The sequence below is a fragment of the Microcaecilia unicolor genome, chromosome 6, assembly GCF_901765095.1.
Source record: "Microcaecilia unicolor chromosome 6, aMicUni1.1, whole genome shotgun sequence".
Lineage (NCBI taxonomy): Eukaryota > Metazoa > Chordata > Amphibia > Gymnophiona > Siphonopidae > Microcaecilia > Microcaecilia unicolor.
The window spans coordinates 135,647,348-135,672,156 of record NC_044036.1 but is presented as its reverse complement, the minus strand read 5'-3'; the positions used below and the strand labels follow the sequence as shown (position 1 = coordinate 135,672,156).

The 24,809-nt window shown below is 43.9% G+C and overlaps 1 protein-coding gene across 2 annotated transcripts in view; it reads left to right on the top strand.

Annotated features, from left to right (window-relative positions):
* The window catches only part of PLXNA1 (plexin A1), a 551,734-nt gene that overhangs the window by 480,656 nt on the left and 46,269 nt on the right, over positions 1-24,809 (top strand). The window contains exons 23-25 of one of the 2 annotated variants that reach the window (XM_030205991.1): positions 8,473-8,539; positions 17,355-17,501; positions 17,690-17,746. In XM_030205991.1, coding sequence (XP_030061851.1) covers positions 8,473-8,539; positions 17,355-17,501; positions 17,690-17,746 — 271 coding nt within the window. The remainder of the gene's footprint in view (positions 1-8,472; positions 8,540-17,354; positions 17,502-17,689; positions 17,747-24,809) is intronic. The other variant, XM_030205992.1, reaches the window with a different exon arrangement.

Here is a 24,809-nt window from a genome sequence, read left to right as displayed (position 1 = left end):
TCTCTCTATATAAAACGCACCTCCAACGTTCGAATGAAGCCTCACTTACCCAACGTTCCAAAAGTGAAGGGGGTGAGATCACTTTGTGTCTGCCCCGCCCACGCGTCAAACTTGACGTCGAGGGCGGAGCGTCAGGGAAGGAGGCGGCGCTCCTGACGTCTCTAGCCTTCCCTTCGCTGTGTTCCGCCTTCTTCTGACGTCAAGGATGACGTCAGAAGAAGGCGGAACACAGCGAAGGGAAGGCTAGACGTCGGGAGCGCCGCCTCCTTCCCTGACACTGCGCTGCCGGAACCGCCACGGAGGTAAATTTAAAAAGAAAAAAAAAACAAAAAGAGATGTTGGGGGGAGAGAAGAGGGTGGCCAGTAAAGTTGAACAATGGGAACAGGAGGGCAGGGGAGAAACGACAGCATGGATGCGAAGGGGGGGGGGGGGGAGAAGAGGCCGGGCCAGGCTGGGACATGGGAGAGAGAGGAGCATGGATGCGAGGGGGGGGACATGGAAGGGAGACAGGGGAATTGCTGGAAAAGGATGAATGGAGGGGGCAGGGGACAGAGGAGCATGGATGGGCATGGATTGGGAGGGCAGGGCTCAGGGAGAGAGGGGAATTGCTGGAAAGGGATGAATGGAGGGGCAGGGGACAGAGGAGCATGGATGGGCATGGATTGGGAGGGCAGAGCTCAGGGAGAGAGGGGAATTGCTGGATAGGGTTGAATGGAGGGGACAGATGGGCATGGATGGATATGGATTGCAGGGCAGGGCTCAGGGAGAGAGGGGAATTGCTGGATAGAGATGAATGGAGGGGGCAGGTGACAGGAGCATGGATGGGCATGGATTGGGAGGGCAGGCCTCAGGGAGAGAGGGGAATTGCTGGATAGGGATGAATGGAGGGGACAGATGGGCATGGATGGATATGGATTGCAGGGCACGGCTCAGGGACAGAGGGGAATTGCTGGATAGGGATGAATGGAGGGGGCATGTGACAGAGTAGCATGGATGGGCACGGATTGGGAGGGCAGGGCTCAGGGAGAGAGGGGAATTGCTGGAAAAGGATGAATGGAGGGGGCAGGGGACAGATGGGCATGGATTGGGAGGGCAGGGCTCACACTCTCATATACAATGTCTTTCTGACTCACACTCTCACACACTCTGTCTCACACTGTATCACATTCACTCTCTATGTGCCACACAGTCACTCACACACTCGCTTGGTCTCATATACTCACTCTCACAGAGAATCTGTGTCTCACACACACTCTCTCTCGCACACACACACACACACTCTCTCTCACACTGTGTCTCACATACACACTTGCACACACTCTCATTCTCACACACACACACTCTCACAAACACACTCACACCCAGACTCACTCTCTCTCTCTCTCTCACACACACACACTCACACTTTCACTCTGTCTCTCACACAGTCACTCTCACATACACTCTCCCAAACATACACACTCCGAGGAAAACCTTGCTAGCGCCCGTTTCATTTGTGTCAGAAACGGGCCTTTTTTACTAGTACTATATAATGATCTAAGATCTGGAAGGCTGAACTGCAGGTCTCCCCTAGTACCTGCCTTCCGCTGACAAAGGCTGACAGCTTGGCCGGCTCAGAGAATACATATTTTACAGATCTGTACTTAACAACTTAATTTACAATGATATTTTAGAAAGAAAAGTGCCCCTACCTGCAATGCACCAGGTCGAAGTATAATAAATTCTTTCCTTCTCCGTTGGTTTCCTTCGTCAAGTTGGGAAAGATCTTTACTGAGCATCCTAGAAATAACACACGTTGATGAGCTGGTCCTGATCTGTGCTCAGTTACCAGTGTGACTATTAATGTCCCAGGGAGAAGAGGTTGTACATCTGAAACCTCTAACATAGTTGAAACATTCAAAGTGTCCATCTGCAGCCTCCAATCAAATCCCCAGTGAAACCATTTTGCTGTAGGCATAGATTCACCAGGAATTTTCAACACCTCCCACATATAACGTTTGAATGCATTTTTAGGGAAAACCGTAGGGACTCTTGGAATATTTATTAAATGTATGCTATAATTTCGAACTGAATTTTCAGTGTTCTTCAACGTCCTACGCAGAGCACAGTTATCTTTCATTAAAGCACAGTTCAGTACTTGCATGGACTGCAGTTTAGTTCCTTGTTCAGCCAACCTGGTATCAGTAATGCCATCCGAGCCTTATTCTGTGAAGTCTTAATAGCATTTTGTTGCAGAGAGGCATTTAGAGCTGAGACCTGTAAAGTCAGAAAGAGTTTGTCATATTATTTCTAAGGTAAACTCCTTCAGGCGAGTTAGGGAAAGAAGCACCAATGGGTAGGGAAGGAGAAATCTCCAGTAGTTCCTTCTCCACTGCAGGTTCCTCTGGGGAACCAATTCCCAAACAGCCTCTTCTCTAGACTGCACCGAGCTTAAAGGTTGACCCAGGGGCTGCACTGAACTCCCATCCCAAATCCAGAACATTCCCCTTGCGTTACACTCGACACAAGCGTATCCAACCAAGTTGGAGAAGGTGTCCACTAGGCTTACAGCTGATGCCAGCGGAGGAAGGTGCCTTGTTCAGGGCTTAAAGATCCATCCATCCTAAAGTTAGATGCCAGACCACCGGTGAAGAGATGGCCAGGGATGCCCTGCTTGATCTTGATAGCTGCGCCAGACAAAAAACAAAAGTATCCATAAAGCCTTGCATAGAGGCTTTCTGGAGCTTTGAGGGTAAAGTTTTATTTGCTTAACCAAATCAAGAAAAGTTTACACTCTGATACTCACTGAAATGCAGCTGCTGCTGTCTTAAAACTGTCCTTCCCCCCCCCCCTTTTTTTGCTTTTTATTTATTTGCAGCAGTTGTATCCCACATTTTCCCACACACAAGCAGGCTCAATGTGGCTTACAAGACAATAAGAAATAGGATCAGGTAAGGAAGGGGTACATGTGTAAAATAAGGTACAAAATAAGAAGGAGTGATGTTGTCCTTTGAGGCAATGTAATGTAGGATCTATTGAGTAGCAACAGTAGGGTAGGCCGTACAAAACAGAAAGGTCTTTAAAGATCGCCGAAAGTCTTGATGATCATGCAGCGTTTTCACACAGTTCGGTAATGCATTCCACATCTGCGTTCCCAAGTAGGAGAAATTAGACGTGTAGGCGGTTTTGAATTTAAGACCAATGCAACTGGGATAATGAAGATTCATATAATTACGATACGATCTGATTCTATTCCTCGCCGGAAGATCAAGTAAATCAATCATATAACCCAGGGCTTCACCATAGATTATTTCATGCAGCAAGTATCCAGTGTTTATTTTATTGTACTTCCACAGACTGTTGGTGAATTTGCTTGGTCTCATGTATTTATTTATTTGGATTTTGCTCACACCTATTTTGGTAGTAGTTTACAGTCAGTTACATTCGGGTAACTGGGTATTTCTCTGCCCTTGGAGGGCTCACAATCTGTTTGTTCCTGAGGTAGTGGAGGATTAACCAGTTTATAATCGAAAGTGATCGCCAGCCATCTTCCGACACAAATCGGGAGATGGCCGGCGATTTCTTAAAAGCGGCGAAATCGGTATAATCGAAAGCGGCATTTTTGACTGCATCGCCGCTTTCCCGTCGCTTCGCCGGTGAAAGTTCAAGGGGGCGTGTCGGTATATTAGCGAAGGCGGGGCATGGGCGTGGCTACCAGATGGCCGGCTTTCGCCGATAATGAAAAAAAAAAGCGGCGTTAAGCAGTATTTTGCTGGCTTTACTTGGTCCTTTTATTTTCACGACCAAGCCTCAAAAAGGTGCCCCAACTGACCAGATGACCACTGGAGGGAATGGGGTATGACCTCCCCATACTCCCCCAGTGGTCACCAATCCCCTTCCAAACTAAAAAAAAATAAAACTAAAAACCTTTTTTGCCAGCCTCAAATGCCGTACCCACCTCCATGACAACAGAATGTGTTGTATCCTCTGACAGCCTTTCCCTGGTTGCGATGTGGCTCTCGGGTGAGTGTGACACCTTTTCTGTTAGGTGCCCTGCAGAATCACATTAGCAATGCATTGTGGTGGGTGTAGGGTACTGGGCTCTACTCCCATGGTGCTTTTCCCCCCTGCTAACTGGGTCAGAGTGTGCCCTGTTTTGTTTCCTGTTGTAGTCCATGCGGTAGTGGCCATTTTTGTAAGCAAGTTTTAGTTCCCTTTCCTGTGTTACCCACGTTAGAGAACGTAGTTCTTACCTTGAATGGTGCTGAAATAGGGCATTGTACACCATTGTGCCAGCTCTGACCTACTGCTAATCTTAGTACCAGGGGACTCTTTGCCAGTGGGGCACAACCTCTGATCTGCAGTTAACTGTGAGTAAACGTGCTTATTTCAAGAAAGGACTTTTTCAGAGAGATTAGTCTTCAGGTGTGAACTGGTGTGCCAAGTTATACAGCAGCAATAAGTCCTAGAGGCTGTTTGCAGGTCCCTGGAGCAATTTTAGTGGGTGCAGTACATTTGTGGGTAGTGGGTTTGAGGGGGGGATTGGGGGGGCTCAGCTGCCAAAGTAAGGGAGCTATGCACGTGGGAGCTTTTCTGAAGTCCACCGCAGTGACCCCTAGGGTGGCTGGTTGGTGTCCTGGCATGTCAGGGGGTCCAGTGCACTAAAAATGCTGGCTCCTACCACGGCCAAATGCCTTGAATTTGGCCGGGGTTTGAGATGGCCGACATAACTTTCTATTATCGCTGAAAAACAAACCCGGCGAACTCCACGGCATTTGGCCAGGCTAAACCGTATTATTGAAAAAAAGATGACCAGCCATCTTTTTTGATAATACGGTTCCGGCCAGCTGTAGCGCCGCCGCCAACATAGATCACCGGCGATCTCTTTGGCCGGCGACGTTCGATTATGCCCCTCTAAGTGACTTACCCAAGATCACAAGGAACAGCAGTGGGATTTGAAACGGGTACCTGTGGATGTCAAGACCAGTGCTCTAGGAGAGGAGAAAAGTGGAAAGTGAGACCGCGGGTTCCAGAGACCGGAGCACACAATGTCTTGAATTAAAACAAGGTTTATTTAAAAATCACAAAAGAGTCTCTGGAACCCGCAGTCTCAGTTCCCACTTTTCTCCTCTCCTTGAGCTCCTCCGTGGGATTTTTTTTAGTTCTCCACACACATGCATTCTCTTTGGACTTTCAAGCCCAGTGCTCTAGCCACTAGGCCACTCCTCCACTTGTTTTGATGGAAACTGGGAGTTCAAGTTCAGAGGATTCCTCTCTCCGTGTATTTCATGCCATCTCTGTATCACTATTTACCCAGCTTGTCACTCTGTTCATGTGCTGTACCACCGTCCACCACAGAAGGGGAAGGCGGTATATTTTCAAGTTTACACCTCTGAGGCAGGAAATCTCCGGGGCCAGAAGGCCACATCCTCTTCACTTTCTATGACTGCAGACAAATCATTTTATCCCTATGTCTCAGTTGGCTCAACTACAGTTTCATAACCATAACATTATTTTTTTTCCTCCTTTGACTGTTGGAAACTTTCCTGCAGTTTCAGGCATCAGAAAAATGCTACCTGCTTGACTGTTTCTGGATGTGCGTGCTGGAAATATTTAATTGCAAAACGGCTTGAACTCTGTTTTGGATTAGAAAACATTAATTGGATATCGAAGTTGTTGCCTGCTGCGTTACACCTCCCGTGTGCATTCCGTCATGCCTCTTACCATTTTCTGGGTATTTTATGTCTGTTCTTCTAAGTCTTTGTCTTGTGAGATGATTTGCCTTACCATTTATCTAAAACCACGTCTTTGTTGGAATTTCTAAGACACAGTCTCAGATCAGCTGGAGAGAAGCTGTACTTCAAAGTGCTATGAGCCAAGCAGCATAAACTGAAGTCTTGAATGAGTCCAGTCAATAAGCTGCACAGATGACTAGGATAGCGAGGAAAAGCAGGTGCTGATGCGGCAAATCTGCCTGTAGTATCCTCTGAATTATGGTCGAAAGCCTTCTCCGCACCTCCAAGGCCTATTCCCTAATGCGTGGTAACCACAGTAACACTAAAAGGTAAATGCACGCATTAATTGTTGCAGGCCCTGGTCACCCAGGGACCCTTTTACTAACGCCAAGCGTGCTAACTGCCATGTGGCCCATGGACTTGCAGCATTTTTGCCCCCTAGTTAAAGGGCCCCTAAATGACAGTGCCATGCGTATCACTCAATGTTAGTGTGGGCTACTGTGCTTCAGTGAATTGGTTTCTTCAAGGGTGAGTGTTCAAAGCCGTTTCTGTGATTTTCCCGCTGTAGGACAGGGTTTGGAACCATGCGCATTCTTTTCAAGTTTCAAAACATGAGAACATAAGAACAGCCATACTGGGTCAGACCAGTGGTTCATCTAGCCCAGTATCCTGCTTCCAACAGTGGCCAAAACCAGATCACAAGTACCTGGCAGAAACCCAAATCGTGGCACTATTCCGTGCGGAATCCTAAAGAATAGCAGTAAGAAACTCGGTAAACTTCATCCCGCCAAAAAAGCTGTTATAAGAGAGTGTCTTCAAAAATCATTTAAACTGCTGAATATTAGCATAAAGTCTTAAATGTCCTGGGACCCTGTCCCATAATATAGGTCCTGCAACAGAACAAGCACGTGTTCAAGTTTCAGCATAGTGATTGCCAATGGAAGGCATAACTGCTTTGCAGTTTCTGATCTTAAAGATCGTTTTGGACAATACATATTCAAAGTATTAACAAAGTACTTGGGCATATTAGCATATACGCCTTAGTGAATCAATACCATAATCTTAAAGAGTACTCTATGCATCGCTGGAAACCAGTGAAGCTCTTTCAATTCTGGTGCAGTGTGTACTGATCTTGATACTCCTTTAATTAAACGTGCCGCTGCATTCTGTATGGCTTGCAGAGCCCAGCAAAGTACCATGTCATGATGTGTACTTCGACAACAATTGGTATTTTATAAGAGGATATTACATGCATATGTGGCCACGTACATGTAAAAAAAAATGAATTTTATAAACTTACCTCCTTGGGGAGAGAGGTTTAGAAGCCCTTGATGCATTTTGGGAGTAATTCTGAGTCAGACCAACATCCTGTTGAGCCTAGCATCCTGTCTTGCCAAGTCCGGTTCACATGTAGGGGTTAAGGAAAGTTTTGCCTAGTTGCCCTGGTCTATAGCAGTCACTAGAAGCCTCTGATCGTTCCTTCTCCTGTCCAGAGCTAGTTAGCCCAGAGATTTTCAGGTACAGTTGTGGACTACCCCTTGACACACAGTAGAAATATTGCTTCAAGGGATAACACCTACAAGACTGGCATCCCATTAGCTTCCAAACTGGTAAATCCAACTCGCTATAGTCGCATCAGTGATTACAGTAAATCAATATTTTACAGAGAATGAACTAATTATCTGTGACTTTGTTTTGCAATAAAGGCCTCCCATTTTTCTAGCGTTCCCATCACTCCCCCTCCCCCCCCAGGGCCATGAGAACCAGAGAGATACCTTAATATGCTTTATAAAGCTGTTAAATTAGAAGTAATAAAGCCTCTTAATTAAGAACTGTTTTAATTTTAGGTAACCTTCTTGAAGGTCTTCAACTTTGTTCCCCCACTGCTGTGTGTGTCTGGGTTTTAAACTTGTAATAGACAAGCTGCAGGTCAGACCCTTTTTGGTGGCCCAACCTAGTCAATTTCTGAATGTCTCTCAAGAGACATACCCTGCTCATTGCATCGACGTGTTGAGGGATACAGATGTACAAAGTTGGTCCATTAAAACAGTCTCCTCTATTCCTCATTACTTCTGTGTATCTAAGTAGACTAACACAGTGACCACATAACTTCATTAAGTAGCAGGTAGTCGTAATTAACAACCTGCGTTTCTATCAAAAATCAAAAGAAATCCAACTCAAATGTTTGGAGAGTTTGTTGTTGAAGATTTCCTTAATGGACTTGCAGTTTCTGCCTCTCTGTGGATGCACTGGAGCAGAAACCAGGATTGGGACAGCCTCTCAGGGATCACCTGGGCTAGGTGGCAGTCGTGCAGGACAGGATTAATTTTCTAATGGGTTCTAGGCAAACAAGTGCATTGGGATCTCCCCCCACCCTGTAAAATATATCGATCTTATTGGCCTGTGTGGCTGTACCTGCAAGAGAAAACCGACAGCAAGTAAAAAGTGCTGTTTGCCAGCTGGAGATCAATCCCACTGGGGTGGGGAATATAGGCCGACCACTGTGGGCAGCCGTGGCTTTGGCTGTCCCCTTCCCCACTCTTCTTTCTATCAGCAGCTGACTTAGGGCAGAGTTCTGTCTTGGGAGCCATTGAATTACACATTTTGGAGAAGGCCCTTCTAAGCATATGCCTTGTTTGCCCTACACCTTAATCCTGTCCTGCAGCCATGGCTGCAATATAGGTGCAAATGGTGATGAGACATAGCAGGGTTCCCCTCATTCCACATCTTAATTCCCCTGTACGCATTCTATTTCAGGACAGAGTCTGTAGCTGAGAAGATGCTGACCAATTGGTTTACATTTCTGCTGTACAAGTTCTTAAAGGTAAGACTATGAATTACTGATATCGTGGCTCAGGGGGATGGAACAGCATTATGGCAGTGCGATGTTTTGCCCTGGGAATGAATTCTGAAATCTCTGACGCTTCCTTTATTGGCATATTGATTATGCTGGAAGACTCCTGATATGAGAAGACTGTGTTAATTAATGTTTCCTTCCACTTAATTGCACTGCCACTTTGTTATAGGATTTTCTTTATATAATGCCAGAGGAAGGTTGAAAATGAGCTGGTGAAGATTACAAACATCTTTTACCCACCTCCCTGGAAGTCAGAGTTTGAACTCGATCCCTCATCAGGCTGTATATTGTCAATAAACCTTTTTTGAATCTGTGCATTCTGATGGGTTTTTTTGCCGTGCATTAGGACTGTAATTCTCAACCCAGGCCTCGGGACACACCCAGTCAGTTAGGTTTTTAGGATATCCACAATGAATATACATGAGAATAAATCTGCACGCACTGCCTCCATTGTAGGCAAATCTATCTCATGCATATTCATTGTGGATATCCTGAAAACTTGACTGGTTGGGTGTGTTCCAAGAACTGGGTTGAAAACACCTGTATTAGGGTATCAAAGATACTCGGAGAGGAGTGTGTGTCAGAGAGAGAAAGAACATGATAACCCCCATATCAATGGCCAGGTGTCTTATCTTTTCTGTTGTATGTGCGTATTTATGTTTCTGAGAATATACGTGTCTATGAAAAAGCCCCAGGGATTAACGTCTGTGTTTTCTGAGGTATAGGAATGTGAGAGTTTTTATTTATTTATTGCTGCTGGTAGACACTGCCACAAAAGTAAATGTGTAGAGCAGTGGTTCCCAAACCTGGTCCTGGAGGCACCCCACCCAGTCAGAATACCCATAATAAATATTCATGAGAGAGATTTGCATGCAGTGGAGGTAGTGCCTCCTGGCCGAGGTGCCTCCAGGACCAGGTTTGGGAACCACTGGTGTGGAGAGTATGACCTCTCTAGACACCCCTTTTGTGTGTACAAGAAAGCATTATTTTCCCCTAAGGATGCAGAGTACCCAGGCTGGAGACCTGAAACTGCAATGGAGCTGTGAAGTCAATTTTCAAACCTGTAAGCCCCGTTTTTCACAAGATGTCTAGATCAAAGTTGGGATGTTCATGATTTCCCAGGTATTTTACAAAAAGCTCACTGAACATGGAGCCTTTTGTAAAATACGTGTAAATGACTTGCAGCACATCTAGCGGGAACAGCCATTTTATAGAGCAACACATGCAGAAAAGAGCAGTTTCATGCTGGGTGTTACACGTGCATTTCCTGGTATGTACATATGGAACAAGACATTTTAAGTTTCACAGACAAGAGAAGCCAGTTACAAAGCTGAGTTCCATGCATCACTTTGCACTTACATTAAATGTCACCTGCCATTTGGATGCCTCAATCTCTTAAGGTCCTTTTTGCAATTTTTCACCGTCCTCTTGCGATTTAACAGCTTTGAATGTGTGCAGTGTAAGTTGTGATGTTAAAAAGAGCTGAGAACTGAATTAAAGGATATGAGAGGCGAGTTGGCTTCTCGGATAGATACCTTCTATAGAGACATTCGTGATCTGTGCACTAGAATGGAGGATTTGGATTCACAAATTGAAGAACAGGGAAGCAGTTCTGGACCTGCAAAATAAGTGTTCTATGGAGTTACATTATGAGGTACTACAACATAAACTAGATGACATTGAAAATAGGGACCGATGGAAAAATTTACGTTTTAGGGGGATCCCAGAATCTAACAACCAAGAAAATGTGGATGTGATAGTGCAGGCCCTCTGTCATCAGATCTTGGGAGCTGGAGAGAATGCACCAAAGCTGGATCTAGAAAGAGTACACAGGGCCTTGGGGCCTGTTTCTGAGACTCATTCTCAGGATATAGTGTTGTGATGCACCTATTTTGCAGACAAAGACTTGGTTTTGCACAAAGCCCACCCCAGTGGCCCCTGCAGTTTTCCAGATGCCATGATTTTTGTATACCAGGATCTGTTGGCATTTCCCTTTGCAAAGCGAAGAGAATTTAAACTGGTCCTGGAGGTCCTACAGAAGGAGTCAGCATTTAACTGGACAAGTGCCAATATTCAGTCCTTAACCAGTTAAGTAACCAAATAGAACTGCAAAAATAGCAATCCTATCTTTGGCTGGTTTAACTCAACTGGTTAAGGGCTGAACATCAGGGTTTATCCAGTTAATTGGTGGCAGTCTGCATGGACTCAGATATTTAATGCTTTTATCCGGACATAACCCTGTATATTTTGAAAAATTAATCTGAAGGGTATTCCTAGTCTTTCATTGTCATCCCTGAATTTTAACTGCCAGGTACTTGAGCCCTCCTTAAATCTTCTTAGATCTCCTATTCAGTCTGTTCCTGGACACTGTGTTGTAGACCTTCTTGTCATTAGCAAAAAGGTAAACATTTCCTTATAACCTCTCTGCAGAGTCACCCACTAACCCTCATCTGTTTCTATGATAGGGAGACGACTGGTTGGACGTCAAGAGCAATGAGAACATTGCTGGCAATGGTAGCAGTTAGATAGACTCAACCAGAGTAGAAGAGACAAAGAAAGGTGTATTGAAGCCCCATGAACTATGCTGTCTACAGGGTCTCAATTGTTGCTGTTCTGTCTGATACTATTGGCTGTGTTCAGTTAGTCATGGACAGTACTTTCAACACTGTTAGTTGTATTTAGTGGGTCAAGGACTGTACTTTTTAACACTGTTGGTTGGATTAAACCTATCAGAGACTTTGTGTGGAGCAAGATCTGCTCTTTCTTAAATTCACAGTTGCATTCATTGGGTCATTCAATAACACTGTTTGTGTTTTGATTGGTCACGGGCTGCTCAATTAACAAGTCCAGACTATGAACTTTAATGCTGCTGTTTGTGTTTTCATCAGTCAGGGACTGCACTCTTTGGTTTTGTCGTGAATGCTACTTCTTTTTGATAGAAAAAAAAATTTGCATAGATGTGCTTTTACGAAGATTTTACAGGCTCATTCAACTTTTTGCAATAAAGCACAAGTTGAGATTGAACGGCAGTTGAGTGAACTAATGAGTTACCCAGATGTTTACATTTTTTGTTTGCTAGGTCTGTATCCGTCTATCGAGCCCACCTAATGAAGCTAGACCTGTGCTGCAAGGGATCTTTCCCATCATTGGAGGCACTATTTACACTATACCTAATTGTGGTGGTGAACATTAGAATGACTGGAGCTGAATTACAAGTGATCAGTACTGAAAATGTGTTTTCTATTGGCCAGAGACTCACGATGATCGTGGGCATCTGGAGTCCTCCCCAGTGACATCATAATAATTGCTTTTAAAGATGTGAACAACCAGGCTTCATTTTCTTATAGTTTTATTAGAAGATCAGTCTTGCTGGCTTTATAAAAGCATTGATGACAGTTCTTGGCATGAAAACCGAGGCCTTGTGCTTCCTGAGGCGTGGAGTAGCGCGTATATATCACCCTCTAAAAGAGACATTCAAGGCAAAGAGAAAAACGTTGAAATGTTCAAAAACTCATGGTATTAGGTGCTTGATGAGTTAAATCCTGCCAATAAAGCTTGTTTTGTGTACTGTTGGAGGATTTTGTCATATTGCTGTGGGGAATTCCTCTTCCCTGGTTTCCCGTTCATTTTCAGAAAGAAATCCACAGCCTCATTCACTGGCTACTTTCTGTTAATAGCCTTTTGACTCATTTTCAGGAGCTTTTGCTGCACTTGGCTCCCATGATGCACTGCACCAAGGATCCTATTTAGACTAGATTTGATTTGCTAAAAATTACAGTTGTTCAGCCATTGCTGAAGAATTCCTCTTTAGATCCAAATTTGGTAGTTAATTATAGACTGATATCATCATTACCCTTTCTTGCAAAACTTGATGAAAAGCTAGTCTATGAACAATTATTAGATTTTCTTGAACATCAGAATATTTTAGACATGCATCAATTTGACTTTCGCTCTGCATGATACAGAGACGTTGCTGATTTCAATTGTTGATACAGTTAAGGAAGGTTTTGATAAGGATAAACGCTTGGTTTTTTTAGTGAATTTGGAAATTTCTGTAGCATTTGACACAATTGATCACAAAATATTGCTTAATCGTTTGAAATCCATAGGTCTCAGTGAGTTGGTATTGACATGGTTTTCATCATTTTTAACAGGGAGGAAATTCGTCCTTTTAAAGGATCAGGTTAAATCCTCTGTAGTTGAGTGTAGATATTCCCCAAGGCTCTTCTTTATCAGCAATGTTGTTTAATATATTTTTAATATCTCTCTGCTGATTGTTGAACTGTTTAGGTTTGAAATTCAGATTGTATGCTGCTGATACAGTTTCTGATCACAATTGATAAATACGTGGAGGATGTGTTTCAAATGCTAAGGCTTTGTTTAAATGCAGTGAATCAGTAGTTACATGCTAATCATTTTTGCAAAAACACAAATACTTGACTAGTTACCCATGTGATGATGTACTTCGAGGTTTTGTGATCGCAGACTTAACAGTTCCCATCATTAATGTAAATCGGAATGTAGGTGTTCTTTTCGACCTGGCTTTATCTATGAAGCCACAAGATACTAAATTGATTAGGCAAGTATTTTTTTTTTTAATTGAAGATGATTAGAAGATTACGAGATCTTCTTAGCCCTTCCAATTTTAGGTTGATTATCGAGTAAAGTGATGTGGTATTCTGGTCTCTTAAAGTGTAATATCTTCTTAAAGCAGGTATGTACTAAGATAACCAGACAGTATAACCTCGGCATGGTAGCAAACACCAGAAACCTCTTATTTTTTTCTGAAATTTATTTTTATTGAATAAATGTATCTAATTTACTCAGAGTTAGTAGATTCTCAGAAGTTACTGCCCCAAGGCAAGAGACTTCGTAGTTGTGACAGCTATATCAGTGGGTGGAGATGGAAAGTTGAAAAAAAAGGAAGCTTTATGGTAGAGGTGAGAGGTAGATGAAGATGATTCAGAGATGGGATGCTGATTAGTGCAATATCAAGTGTGGTGATACCATGCTTTGACTATTGGAATGGTTTATTGGTAGGACTGATTACAAATCTGTTGAAAGCTTTGCAAAATAGCTCAAAACGTAGTGGCAATTACTATTAATTTAAGGTGCTAAATAATCTGGTTTCCCTCATCATTGCGGATCAGCCTTTTTAAGACACTTAGGTCATCTAATTTGAATTATTGTAAATACCATCTTTTTAAAATTATTAAACTTGAAGAGTATCAATCCTCAGTGTTTAAAATCATGGCTCCAAAACTATGGAATGGATTACCACCTACATGAGAGCATTGCAAAATTGTGCAGAATATAAAGAAAGTGTGAAAGCATATCTATTTCAGCAGTCCTTTGGAGGTTAGCTTAAGAAACAAATGGAATGGGTAGGATAATTGAACATCAGTATGATTTTGAGCAGTGATTTACATTTGATAGGCACATTTTATGTATGTTAAGTTTTTATTAGTGGTGATATGATATATCTTTGTTTACTGATTTTATTATGTGTTGATATGATGTGTCTTTGTTTTGTTGTTGATTTGTTCGCCATCAAGTACTTTTGGATTGTGCGGGTAATAATATTTTCAATAGATAACTAAAAATAATCACAAGTAGGAAGTTGGTTTTGATTAAAGTGTATCAGTGGCTTCTGTGTTTTTCCACTCGGCAGAGCTTGGTTTGAATTGGAATAATACAGTTCATGTGTTGATCCAACAAAGCTTTTCTCCTGTGGAACAAAAAATGTCTTTTTATAACTGCATTCAAAAACTTATCTAATGTACAGATGATGTAGTGATGTGCACTATATACCATGACTGTTGTCTGGTCGCTAAAGGGGATTTTGGCAGATTTTTATAATGTACACTTAGGGCCATATTAAAGTGGGCTACTGCTAAGATGGGTTATTTTACCACTAACTCATACATGGGTCCCGTTTTATGCAATGAGACCTAAGGCTCAATATTCAGCCTGTGGGGGAAAGGGACTGGTACAGCTGTGGACTGAACTAACCCGGATATTGAGTACCAGGGCATGCGCAGCTCCCGGCATTGAATATCAGGGTATGTTCTTCGACCCGGAAGTTGATGTTCAGCCTTAATTCTGTCCCCGGCCCTCCATAACCTATCCGGGTAGGGGGTGACTGGTTAGTGGACATATTCAGCAGCACAGGGTCCATGTTGATTACTTCCCCCCTTTATAAAATTATTGTCATGAGTCCTACCAGTTTGGGTTCTGTCTATTTTATATATTTTTTACAGTGTTTCTTTTGTTTATTTCGGTTTTTTTTTTTTTTTTACTTAGTCACTTATATTTTTTGTCTTGGTTTTATGTTATTTTATTATTTCCTATTTGATCTTATGTTGTCTGATGTAAGTTGCTTGCAGCATGCTTTTGGTCAGGTGTCACAGAAATTTGAAGAAATGAATTATTGTTTCTGTATATGGAAACGACCTTGAAAAAGAGACACAGACAGTATCAGGGTGTGACCAGCAAACAAGCTACAATATATTCTTCATCTGTTCTTTACCACTTCAGCCATATTCTCAGGGCTTATGTATTTTACAGCTGTTTTTATGAGCAATCAACCCCCCTGCTGAAACTACATCCCTTCCCTTATGCCCAGTAGAGGATCTGAGTACCTCATCATGTTGAAATGTAACTGCTGATCGAGGTGGTTGTCCTCCAATCATCATTTTACTTTGCATTACTAGAATCAGCTGTTACTAAATATGGCAACAGCCAAATAGGGTTGTCTGCTTTTTCATCCTCCCCCAATGTTCCTCCCCATATTGACTTAACGAAGCCACGCTTGCAAATGAAACATAATTTCAAAGACAAGCGTGTTGTTGGAAGGTCTGGGGATGATGTATGCATGCTCTTGCTTGTTAGCAGCTGTCTCTTTAATTACTACAGATGCTAACGAGATGTTAACAGCATATGGTGACAGCAAGAGCATTTGCACCATGCACCAAAGTACAGTGTGTTCGGACAAGGAAGTGGGGGCAGGGGAAATGAAAGATATTGGTATTTTTTTCTCCTGTTATTTGGTTTTCAATAATGTATTCAGAACCTATTTTGATGGCAGTTGAACCATTCTGTTGAGGTACGATTTTCAGAGGGTTTAAGAATATAAATCAGTTGATTAAAGAGATGGCTAGAGTGAGGCCTTGTCAATGTGGTTGGAACTTTCTATATGAAAACATGGCAACTCAACCAGCCGCCAAGGTAGTCAGGACTCCTCGGTTGGCACCAAGAGATGAGGTAGGCCATCAAGAGAACAAGAAGTTAGTTGGCTTTAGTTAAGCCATCTTCTGTTAGAAGGTGCTTGTTTAGTGCCAATTAAGATGCTGGCTTGTGTGTGTGTGTGTGTTTTATTAACTTCTTTGCTATTTCTGAAGCATATTTCTGTTCCTTGAAAGCTGCAAGCATGTTCTTTCATTTTGAGTTCTGGAGTCATGATGGCAAATCTGTTAATGAATGTTCAAGGAAACAGCTTGTGTTTGTTGTCACCATGTGTGTCACTCATACCTTCTTAATTAAGCAATAGAGATATCCATTTCTCGAAGATTGCTTACCAACTAGGATGAACCTGTGGAGCAGCAGATAAAAGGCTACTAGACCTACAAATGGTTGCTAGAGCTGTAAACTATTCTCCACCGTATACAAATGCACATTCATGGCACCCAGATGCTTAACTGATACCACCACAATATTTCTGTTTCTCTACCATTTATTTGTGGTTTTGATGCTGCACTTGTTTGGCAGCTTACCTTCTTCTCCCCCCTCCCTGCCCCCCATTTCTCTGTCCCATCATCCCGTGTGAGAAATACCATGAACAATCCAATTTATTTATTCACTGGTATGCCATTTTCAACTTTACCATTTTGAGAAACCCTTCAGGGAATTTTATTTATTTATATCTCATGTACTGCCTTTATGAAAAAGCTTCATGTGGTCTTAGCAACGTATCTACATAAAATAAAACCCAAGACAGAAAATGTAAAACTAAATACATCCAAACACAATTATAAATCAACAGAACAAATACAATAAAATCAACATACATTTAATTGTGTTATTTTTGTATGTTGTAAACCGCTTTTGATGGTGGTTTAAAGGTGGCATATAAATGATGTCAAATAAATTAATATTAGACCATTAACCTTAGCACATCCCCATTTGAAAGTAAAAAGCCAACACCCCTACTTGAAAAGCTGTAGATGTTTTTAGCTTCTGTTTCTCCCTCACTGCTGTTAATTTTTGAGAGCAGTGAGTTATTTTCTTTAAGTGCAAGAGTAGTGTGTACCCTAGGCAAACCTTCAGCCTTACAACCCTCCTCAATTAACTTTCATGCCTCTTGTCTGTACTTCCCCAGCTAAATTTTGGTAATTACACTCAATAATCATGGTCTCCATATACACATCCTATAAAAATGCAGGTTAAAGTTTGTCCTGATGTTTTTTGAGTTTGTGTTACTGTCAGAATCTGTTGTTTTGTTTCGACTGAAGCTGCTCTTTGCTGCTGCCCTAGGTGATCACTTTATTTTGTGTAATGGTTGGGTCGGCCCTGACTGTAGCCATCAGTTTTGAAAGTCAGCCAACTCTCATTTTTGGACTAGAGGTTCCTAAAGTAAAAAATTTTTTGTGTAGTTTCTTTCCTCAGGATTGTACTTTGTGATAGACTCTTGCTGTTCTAAACTTTTGAATGGAGGAATACATCGGAGCAGGGTAGAGGTTATAGCAAACCACTGGTCTATGTTGTATTCTTCTTCCTCCCTCAGGAATGTGCTGGAGAACCGCTGTTCATGCTGTACTGTGCCATCAAACAGCAGATGGAGAAGGGTCCTATCGACGCCATCACAGGAGAAGCCAGATATTCATTAAGTGAAGACAAACTGATCCGCCAACAGATTGACTACAAAATGCTGGTTAGTAATCAGGAGAGGTTTGCAGGAGGAGGGGCTGATTTTGCGTTGCTTTTTAACGAGGTCTTTTAAGTTCCGGGCTGCCTAACAGAGAACGGTTTTCTTTTTCAATGATCTTTCTTCTCCCTTTCTCTTTTTCTCCCTCTGTCGTCCCCAAAACTAATCTGTCCTGCTCATATAATGGATTGAAGAAACCTTATCCCGATGAAATTGCGCTGAGCGATGAAGCGTGTTGCCGCTTGCCTCAAGTAAGTTCTGTCGCAGCACCTTTTGATCCCACGTAGAATTAAAGCAAAAAATAAACAAATAAAAGAGACAGAGAGAAAAGGGATGACTGACTGCAAGTCTTTGTCATGGAAGCTAGTTGAGAAACAGGATTTGTGAGTGGTTTCTTCAATCCATTTTGTGAACTGTTTCCTTGTTGGGCAGCAGCCACAAGAGTGCTTGTCCGGTGCTAGGGCTCCTTGATCAGCTAGATACAAGGGGACACATTAAACTCAAGGCGTAACCAGACCTCGGCGGGTCCAGAGGCCAAGGTGGGGGGGCACATTTTAGCCCGCCTCCTCCCCCGCCACTTTCGACCCTCGCTGCCGTCTCCGCAAGATACCTTTCCTGGCGGAGGTCCCCAACCCTTGCCAGTCTTAGTATTCTTGCAGGACATCAGGACTCACAGCACAGATCAGCGAACTGAGTGAATGCACCAGAGACCGGCGCTGAAGAAGACTAAGACTGGTGGGGGTTTGGGACCTCCGCCAGCAAAGGTACCTTGTGGGGGGGGGGGGTCAAAAGTGGAAGGGTCCAGGAATAAATCTATGGGAGGCCCATGCCCCCGAGGCCCCACCTAGCTACGCCCCTGCATTAACTGGCCAGATGGTGATTGGTTTTTTTTTTATTATTATTTTTTTTTTAACTTACATTGATTTTATCTTGATTCATTCCCCTTCCTTTGCAATCTTGTTGGAGCAGCATCCATATAAAAGGGGCACCTGTGAGAAAAGTGCACAAAGATGCCTATTTCTAAGACATCATGGGTGCTTATATGTCTTCAAAAAGTAGGGACCTAGAGCCAGCCCCAGCGTTGTGCAAATTCACACACATAAGCTTACTTGTGCCTGAAAAGGGAGTAATTTCAGTGCACATAATATTTTTTTTAATTTTTTGAAGTCTTTATTGAGCATAAGAGTAAATACAAAATGCCATTCAAGATAAACACAGCCAGTGTACTCTAGAGCATAGACTCTGCCACACTGTAAGAACATACAAAAACAGTCTCAATGCAGCTATGGTTACAAACTATAACCTCAATTTTTTGGTGTTTTTTAATCAAATACCCTCAACCCCCCCCCCCCACCCAATAACCAACCAACTAACCCCCCCCCCCCCCCCCCCCCCCCCCCCCCCCCCCCCACTGAAACCACCCCCTCCTCCCCCCCGTCTTAATAAGAGCAATGCTTCAGGAAGGGCTCCCATATTGAGTGCACATATTTTATTCTGTATGTAAAACATGTTTTGCATGCATAAAATCCTTATTAACATTACCCCATTGTGCATTGTAGCAGTGAGTGGTATCTTCTATCTGGTGCTTTTAGTCACTGTTGCAAACCCCTTTCCTCCCATCGTTAAATGGGCACCTCCAGTACTGCTTGGTAATGACCGCATAACTAATAATATCTACCTGTATTTGTGTTTTGTCTTAGAAATGTACTTGTGTTAGGCATTCCTGCATTCAGCCAGTTCTGGGATGGAATGTTCAGCCAATGAGTTTGAGCTTCCTAAGGAAGACAGGAAGCGGGGAAAAATGTTCTTGTAGCAGAGGGAAATAAAGTGGTCTGAGTCACACAATATCAGTGGGATAGTGTTTTGATTTTCAATCTCAGAAGCTCGGAGAATTTGTAGCTCGCTACTGTAACCACTGTGAGATCTCTTCCATAAACTGGATTCACTTTTATAAAAAAAAACCAAAAACATCTGCCCACAGGGTTAAAAAAAACCTCACAAGAAATCCTTCCAACCAGGCCTACACTTGCATCTTGCCAGACAATGTATCTAAAGACTTGTAATTTTTGGAGTGGGTCCTTATGCTACAGGGGATAAATCTTTTATTATGGAGTTCACCAACAGGCTTATTTTTGAAAGAGAAGGGCTCCTATCTTTCGACACAAATCGGGAGATGGGCGTCCTTCTCCCAGGGTCGCCCATCTTCGGCATAATCGAAAGCCGATTTTGGGCATCCTCAACTGCTTTCCTTCACGGGGACGACCAAAGTTCACAGGGGCATGTCGGAAGTATAGCGAAGATGGGACTGGGGCGTGCCTAACACATGGGCGTCCTCGACCGATAATGGAAAAAAGAAGGGCGTCCCTGACGAGCTCTTGGGCGACTTTACTTGATCCATTTTTTCTTACGACCAAGCCTCAAAAAGGTGCCCGAACTGACCAGATGACCACCGGAGGGAATTGAGGATGACCTTCCCTTACTCCCCCAGTGGTCACTAACCCCCTCCCACCCTAAAAAAAACTTTAAAAATATTTTTTGCCAGCCTCAAATGTCATACCCAGCTCCCTCACAGCAGTATGCAGGTCCCTAGAGCAGTTTTAGTGGGTGCAGTGCACTTCAGGCAGGCGGACCCAGGCCCATGCCCCCCCTACCTGTTACACTTGTGGTGGTAAATGTGAGCCCTTCAAAACCCACTGTACCCACTTGTAGGTGCTCCCCTTCACCCCTTAGGGCTATGGTAGTAGTGTACAGTTGTGGGTAGTGGGTTGGGGGGGTTGGGGGGCTCAGCACTCAAGGTAAGGGAGCTATGCACCTGGGAACAATTTGTGAAGTCCACTGCAGTACCCCCTAGGGTGCCGGGTTCGTGTCTTGGCATGTCAGGGGAACCAGTGCACTACGAATGCTGGCTCCTCCCACGACCAAAGGGCTTGCACTTGGTCGTTTGTGTCCTCGGTTTCCATTATCGCCGAAAATTGGGGTCATCTCTAAGGATGACCATCTCTAAGGTCGACCTAAATTTCACGATTTGGGCGTCCCCGACCGTATTATCGAAATGAAAGATGGATGCCCATCTTGTTTCGATAATACGGGTTTCCCCGCCCCTTCGCCGGGATGTCCTATGAGGACGTCCTCAGGAAAACTTGGACGCCCCTTTCGATTATGCCCCTCCAAATGACAATACACATAATGGCCTGTTATAACACCGTTGTTGAAAAATTATGAGATGCAGAGATTTGGCAATCAGTAATGCCTTCATGCATCAAACGGTGACCCTTCCATAAATTAGATCTGTTTGGGAAGGTACTTACGTATGGCCCAGTCAAGGCCTACATTTAAGAGAGAGTGTGACAGACCCACATACTGGATACCGATAAGAATAAAGTGAACAGGACGAAGAACATCTTGTGATCTACTGAGAGGGGGGAAAAGAAACAGAGTCTGATTTGGTTCATCCTTACTTCTTAAACCTTTTTAAAATAAATCCACAGAACTATTTGTGTAGTGTTGAAGGACTGAATGCTAATATCACCTCTACACCAGTAACAAAGAAAGCCAAATTTGAGTGGACAGGCTAGGTTTAACAGTCCTTCTCATCATTCCTCCATCTCAAATAGCCACAGAGATGATAATGTAGAGAGCCTGGTTTTATAACAGGACACATATGTGAGAAATCCCCCCAAAATACCTAACTGAAGCCCGTGTTATGAAGGCAACGTAGGTGCTTGTCTGTCTTTAGAAAATAGACTTCCAGAACCAAAACCACACACATTTACAGTTGCTCTGAGACTGGTCTAAATGTGTGTGTGTGGTTATGTATTTTAGAAAATATGCAACTCCACCCCACCTGCACCCAAGCTAGGCCTCCGAAAAGCCTGCCTGTGTATCTAAGAAGTTTACAAAGGGTCTGGAGGCCCATTTCTATAATCTGACCTTTGGGGAGGTAGATAGTCAGTCACTTCAGTACCAGCCCCAACAGGCATCTCATTCCTACTAAGGGGCCCCTTTAATAAAATTGCATTAAGTCACTTAGGACTAAATTGTATAAATGGTGCCCAAATTTGGGGCACAAGGATTTATACCAACTGAAACCTGGTGTAAATCCTTACACCTAAATTATGTGCAGATCTGCAGTATTCTGTAACACCTAAGAATGCCCCTCCCATGGCTACACACCCCTTTTTAGTTTACATGCATATCTTTATAGAATACTGACTACACAGATATGTGACTACACAGATATGTGCTTAGACTTAAATTGGTGCCAATTAGCACCAGTAATTTATTTATTAATTTGGATTTTGCGCACACCTTTTTCAGTAGTAGCTCAAGGTGAGTCCCTAAAATTAATTGGCCATGCGGTAAGAGTGCTTTTACTGCTTGGGCCAGGGGGGCAGAGGGGGACAAAATTCCCCGGGCCCCGCGGCGCCACAGTCCCACCCACCCACCCGCCCGCGGCTCCATCGTCGACCGTGCGCGGCCCCCTGTATTGAAATCACAGCGCCTCACCGCCGTGTGAAAGTGCAGCAGGCAGCGGCAGATCACCTCCCTTCGGGCCTCCTTCCCTCCCTGTGTCCCACCATCTTCTGACGTAACTTCCGCGAGGGCGGGACACAGGGAGGGAAGGCCCGAAGGGAGGCGATCTGCCACTGTCTGCTGCACTTTCACACGGCGGTGAGGCGCTGTGATTTCAATGCAGGGGGCCCGGCCCGGTGGCAGACGGAGGGGGCGGCAGCAGCAGGACTGGGGCGGGCCCAGCCCAATCTCTCGGCGGCCCTGGCATGGCCATGCAGGGTGAGCACTTACCAGTAAGGGATCTCGCGGTAACTCAGTAGTAACCGGGCAGCGAGCGGCGATGTCTGTTTACTGCCAGGTTAGCACTGTTCTATTAAAAAATATTTTCCAGCACACCAGAAATGGCGCACGCTCAAGCCGGAACTACCGCGAGATTGGACTTACCAATACTTTGTAAAAGGGCCCCTAAGTTTGTATTTGAGGCAAAGGAGGGTTAATCTTCAAACATATATTATCTGTTCTGGAGTCATTGCATTGCCTCCCGATGTTTTGGTGAGTGCAATTTAAGATTTTGGCTTTGATTCACTAATAATGATGCTCCTTTGTATATTGCTACTACCTTATGACTTTACCATCCATTTGTCATGATAGATGTTTCTTGGATGTAGGCTTGATGAGTTCTGCTGTTCCCTCTTTTGGGTTGCAGGACCTGTCCTTTGGAATGTTTTACCGATGTGCCTACAATTAACTACTGAGGGCTAGATGCACTAAACTTAACAAGCCAGTAACGTGGGTCTTAAACTGGTACCACTCTCCATGATGTATTGTAAGCCACATTGAGCCTGCAAAGAGGTGGGAAAATGTGGGATACAAATGCAATAAATAAAATAAAATAAAGTAGTAAACCAGGACATGCACAAAAGGGCATTGTCCTGTCACGGTAGCAGCTAACAAAAACGGAATGCAAATGATCCAAAGTCTATTATAATGAGATGCACTACCGTTTTCCAATCCCCTTATGATGGAAAACCTAACGGGAGGTCTACACCTCTCGTTGGGGCAAAGGAAAGAATCGGAAGAAAAAAAATGTTGTCAGGGACATCCTTTTTGGATGTCCTTCACTCAAAAAAAAAAAACCCCTTTAAAAAGATGTTCTTTTTGGACATCCTTCACTTATTATTATAATAATAAAAACCCACTCCAAAAAGACGTCCTTTTTGGACGTCCTTCACTAATAGGGCCCCATTCCAAAAAAGACGTCATTTTTGGACATCCTTCACTGCATGATCCCATTTAGCTGAGAGAGACCTGGAGGTCTCAGCCAATCACAGCGCGTTTAGCTGAGCGAGACCTGGTGCGGAAGATCAGCGGGTGTCGAAGACGTGGACGATGGACGTCCTCAACTGTGCTCTCCTGCTAGGATCACGGAAGGGAGGAACCCAAGCTGCATCGGAGCCTTCCTGCAGCAGGCCATGGATGGGGTGAGCGGCGCGGCGTCTTCCTTTCCCGGGCAGCACAGGGAGGTGCAGGGACAGCCACAGGCAAAGCGAAAAAGGCGGACGTCATCAGGGACGTCCTTTTTGGACGTATTTGGAATGCACAGAGCAGACAGCATAATGCTTGGCTGCTCTGCGCATGCTCGACCGGCCGACTGGCTTCCGAGGAAATAGAGAATGCAAGTGAGCTACAACGAGCAGCTCATTTGCATTCCATTTCCTTGATGCATGGCTGTTCCCTACCGATTCGCTATGGAATCGGTAAGGGAAGGGCTCTTCCGAGGACCTTAGTGCATCTACCCCAGAGACAGGGAACTTCAGAATGCATCTTAAGGCCCATTTATTTAACAAGGCTTTTGTTCATGTGCTCCTGTTTTCTTAATGTTGTGTCAGGCTTATTTATTTATTTCCAATGCTGAATATACAGTGGTGGAAATAAGTATTTGATCCCTTGCTGATTTTGTAAGTTTGCCCACTGACAAAGACATGAGCAGCCCATAATTGAAGGGTAGGTTATTGGTAACAGTGAGAGATAGCACATCACAAATTAAATCCGGAAAATCACATTGTGGAAAGTATATGAATTTATTTGCATTCTGCAGAGGGAAATAAGTATTTGATCCCCCACCAACCAGTAAGAGATCTGGCCCCTACAGACCAGGTAGATGCTCCAAATCAACTCGTTACCTGCATGACAGACAGCTGTCGGCAATGGTCACCTGTATGAAAGACACCTGTCCCACAGACTCAGTGAATCAGTCAGACTCTAACCTCTACAAAATGGCCAAGAGCAAGGAGCTGTCTAAGGATGTCAGGGACAAGATCATACACCTGCACAAGGCTGGAATGGGCTACAAAACCATCAGTAAGACGCTGGGCGAGAAGGAGACAACTGTTGGTGCCGTAGTAAGAAAATGGAAGAAGTACAAAATGACTGTCAATCGACAAAGATCTGGGGCTCCACGCAAAATCTCACCTCGTGGGGTATCCTTGATCATGAGGAAGGTTAGAAATCAGCCTACAACTACAAGGGGGGAACTTGTCAATGATCTCAAGGCAGCTGGGACCACTGTCACCACGAAAACCATTGGTAACACATTACGACATAACGGATTGCAATCCTGCAGTGCCCGCAAGGTCCCCCTGCTCCGGAAGGCACATGTGACGGCCCGTCTGAAGTTTGCCAGTGAACACCTGGATGATGCCGAGAGTGATTGGGAGAAGGTGCTGTGGTCAGATGAGACAAAAATTGAGCTCTTTGGCATGAACTCAACTCGCCGTGTTTGGAGGAAGAGAAATGCTGCCT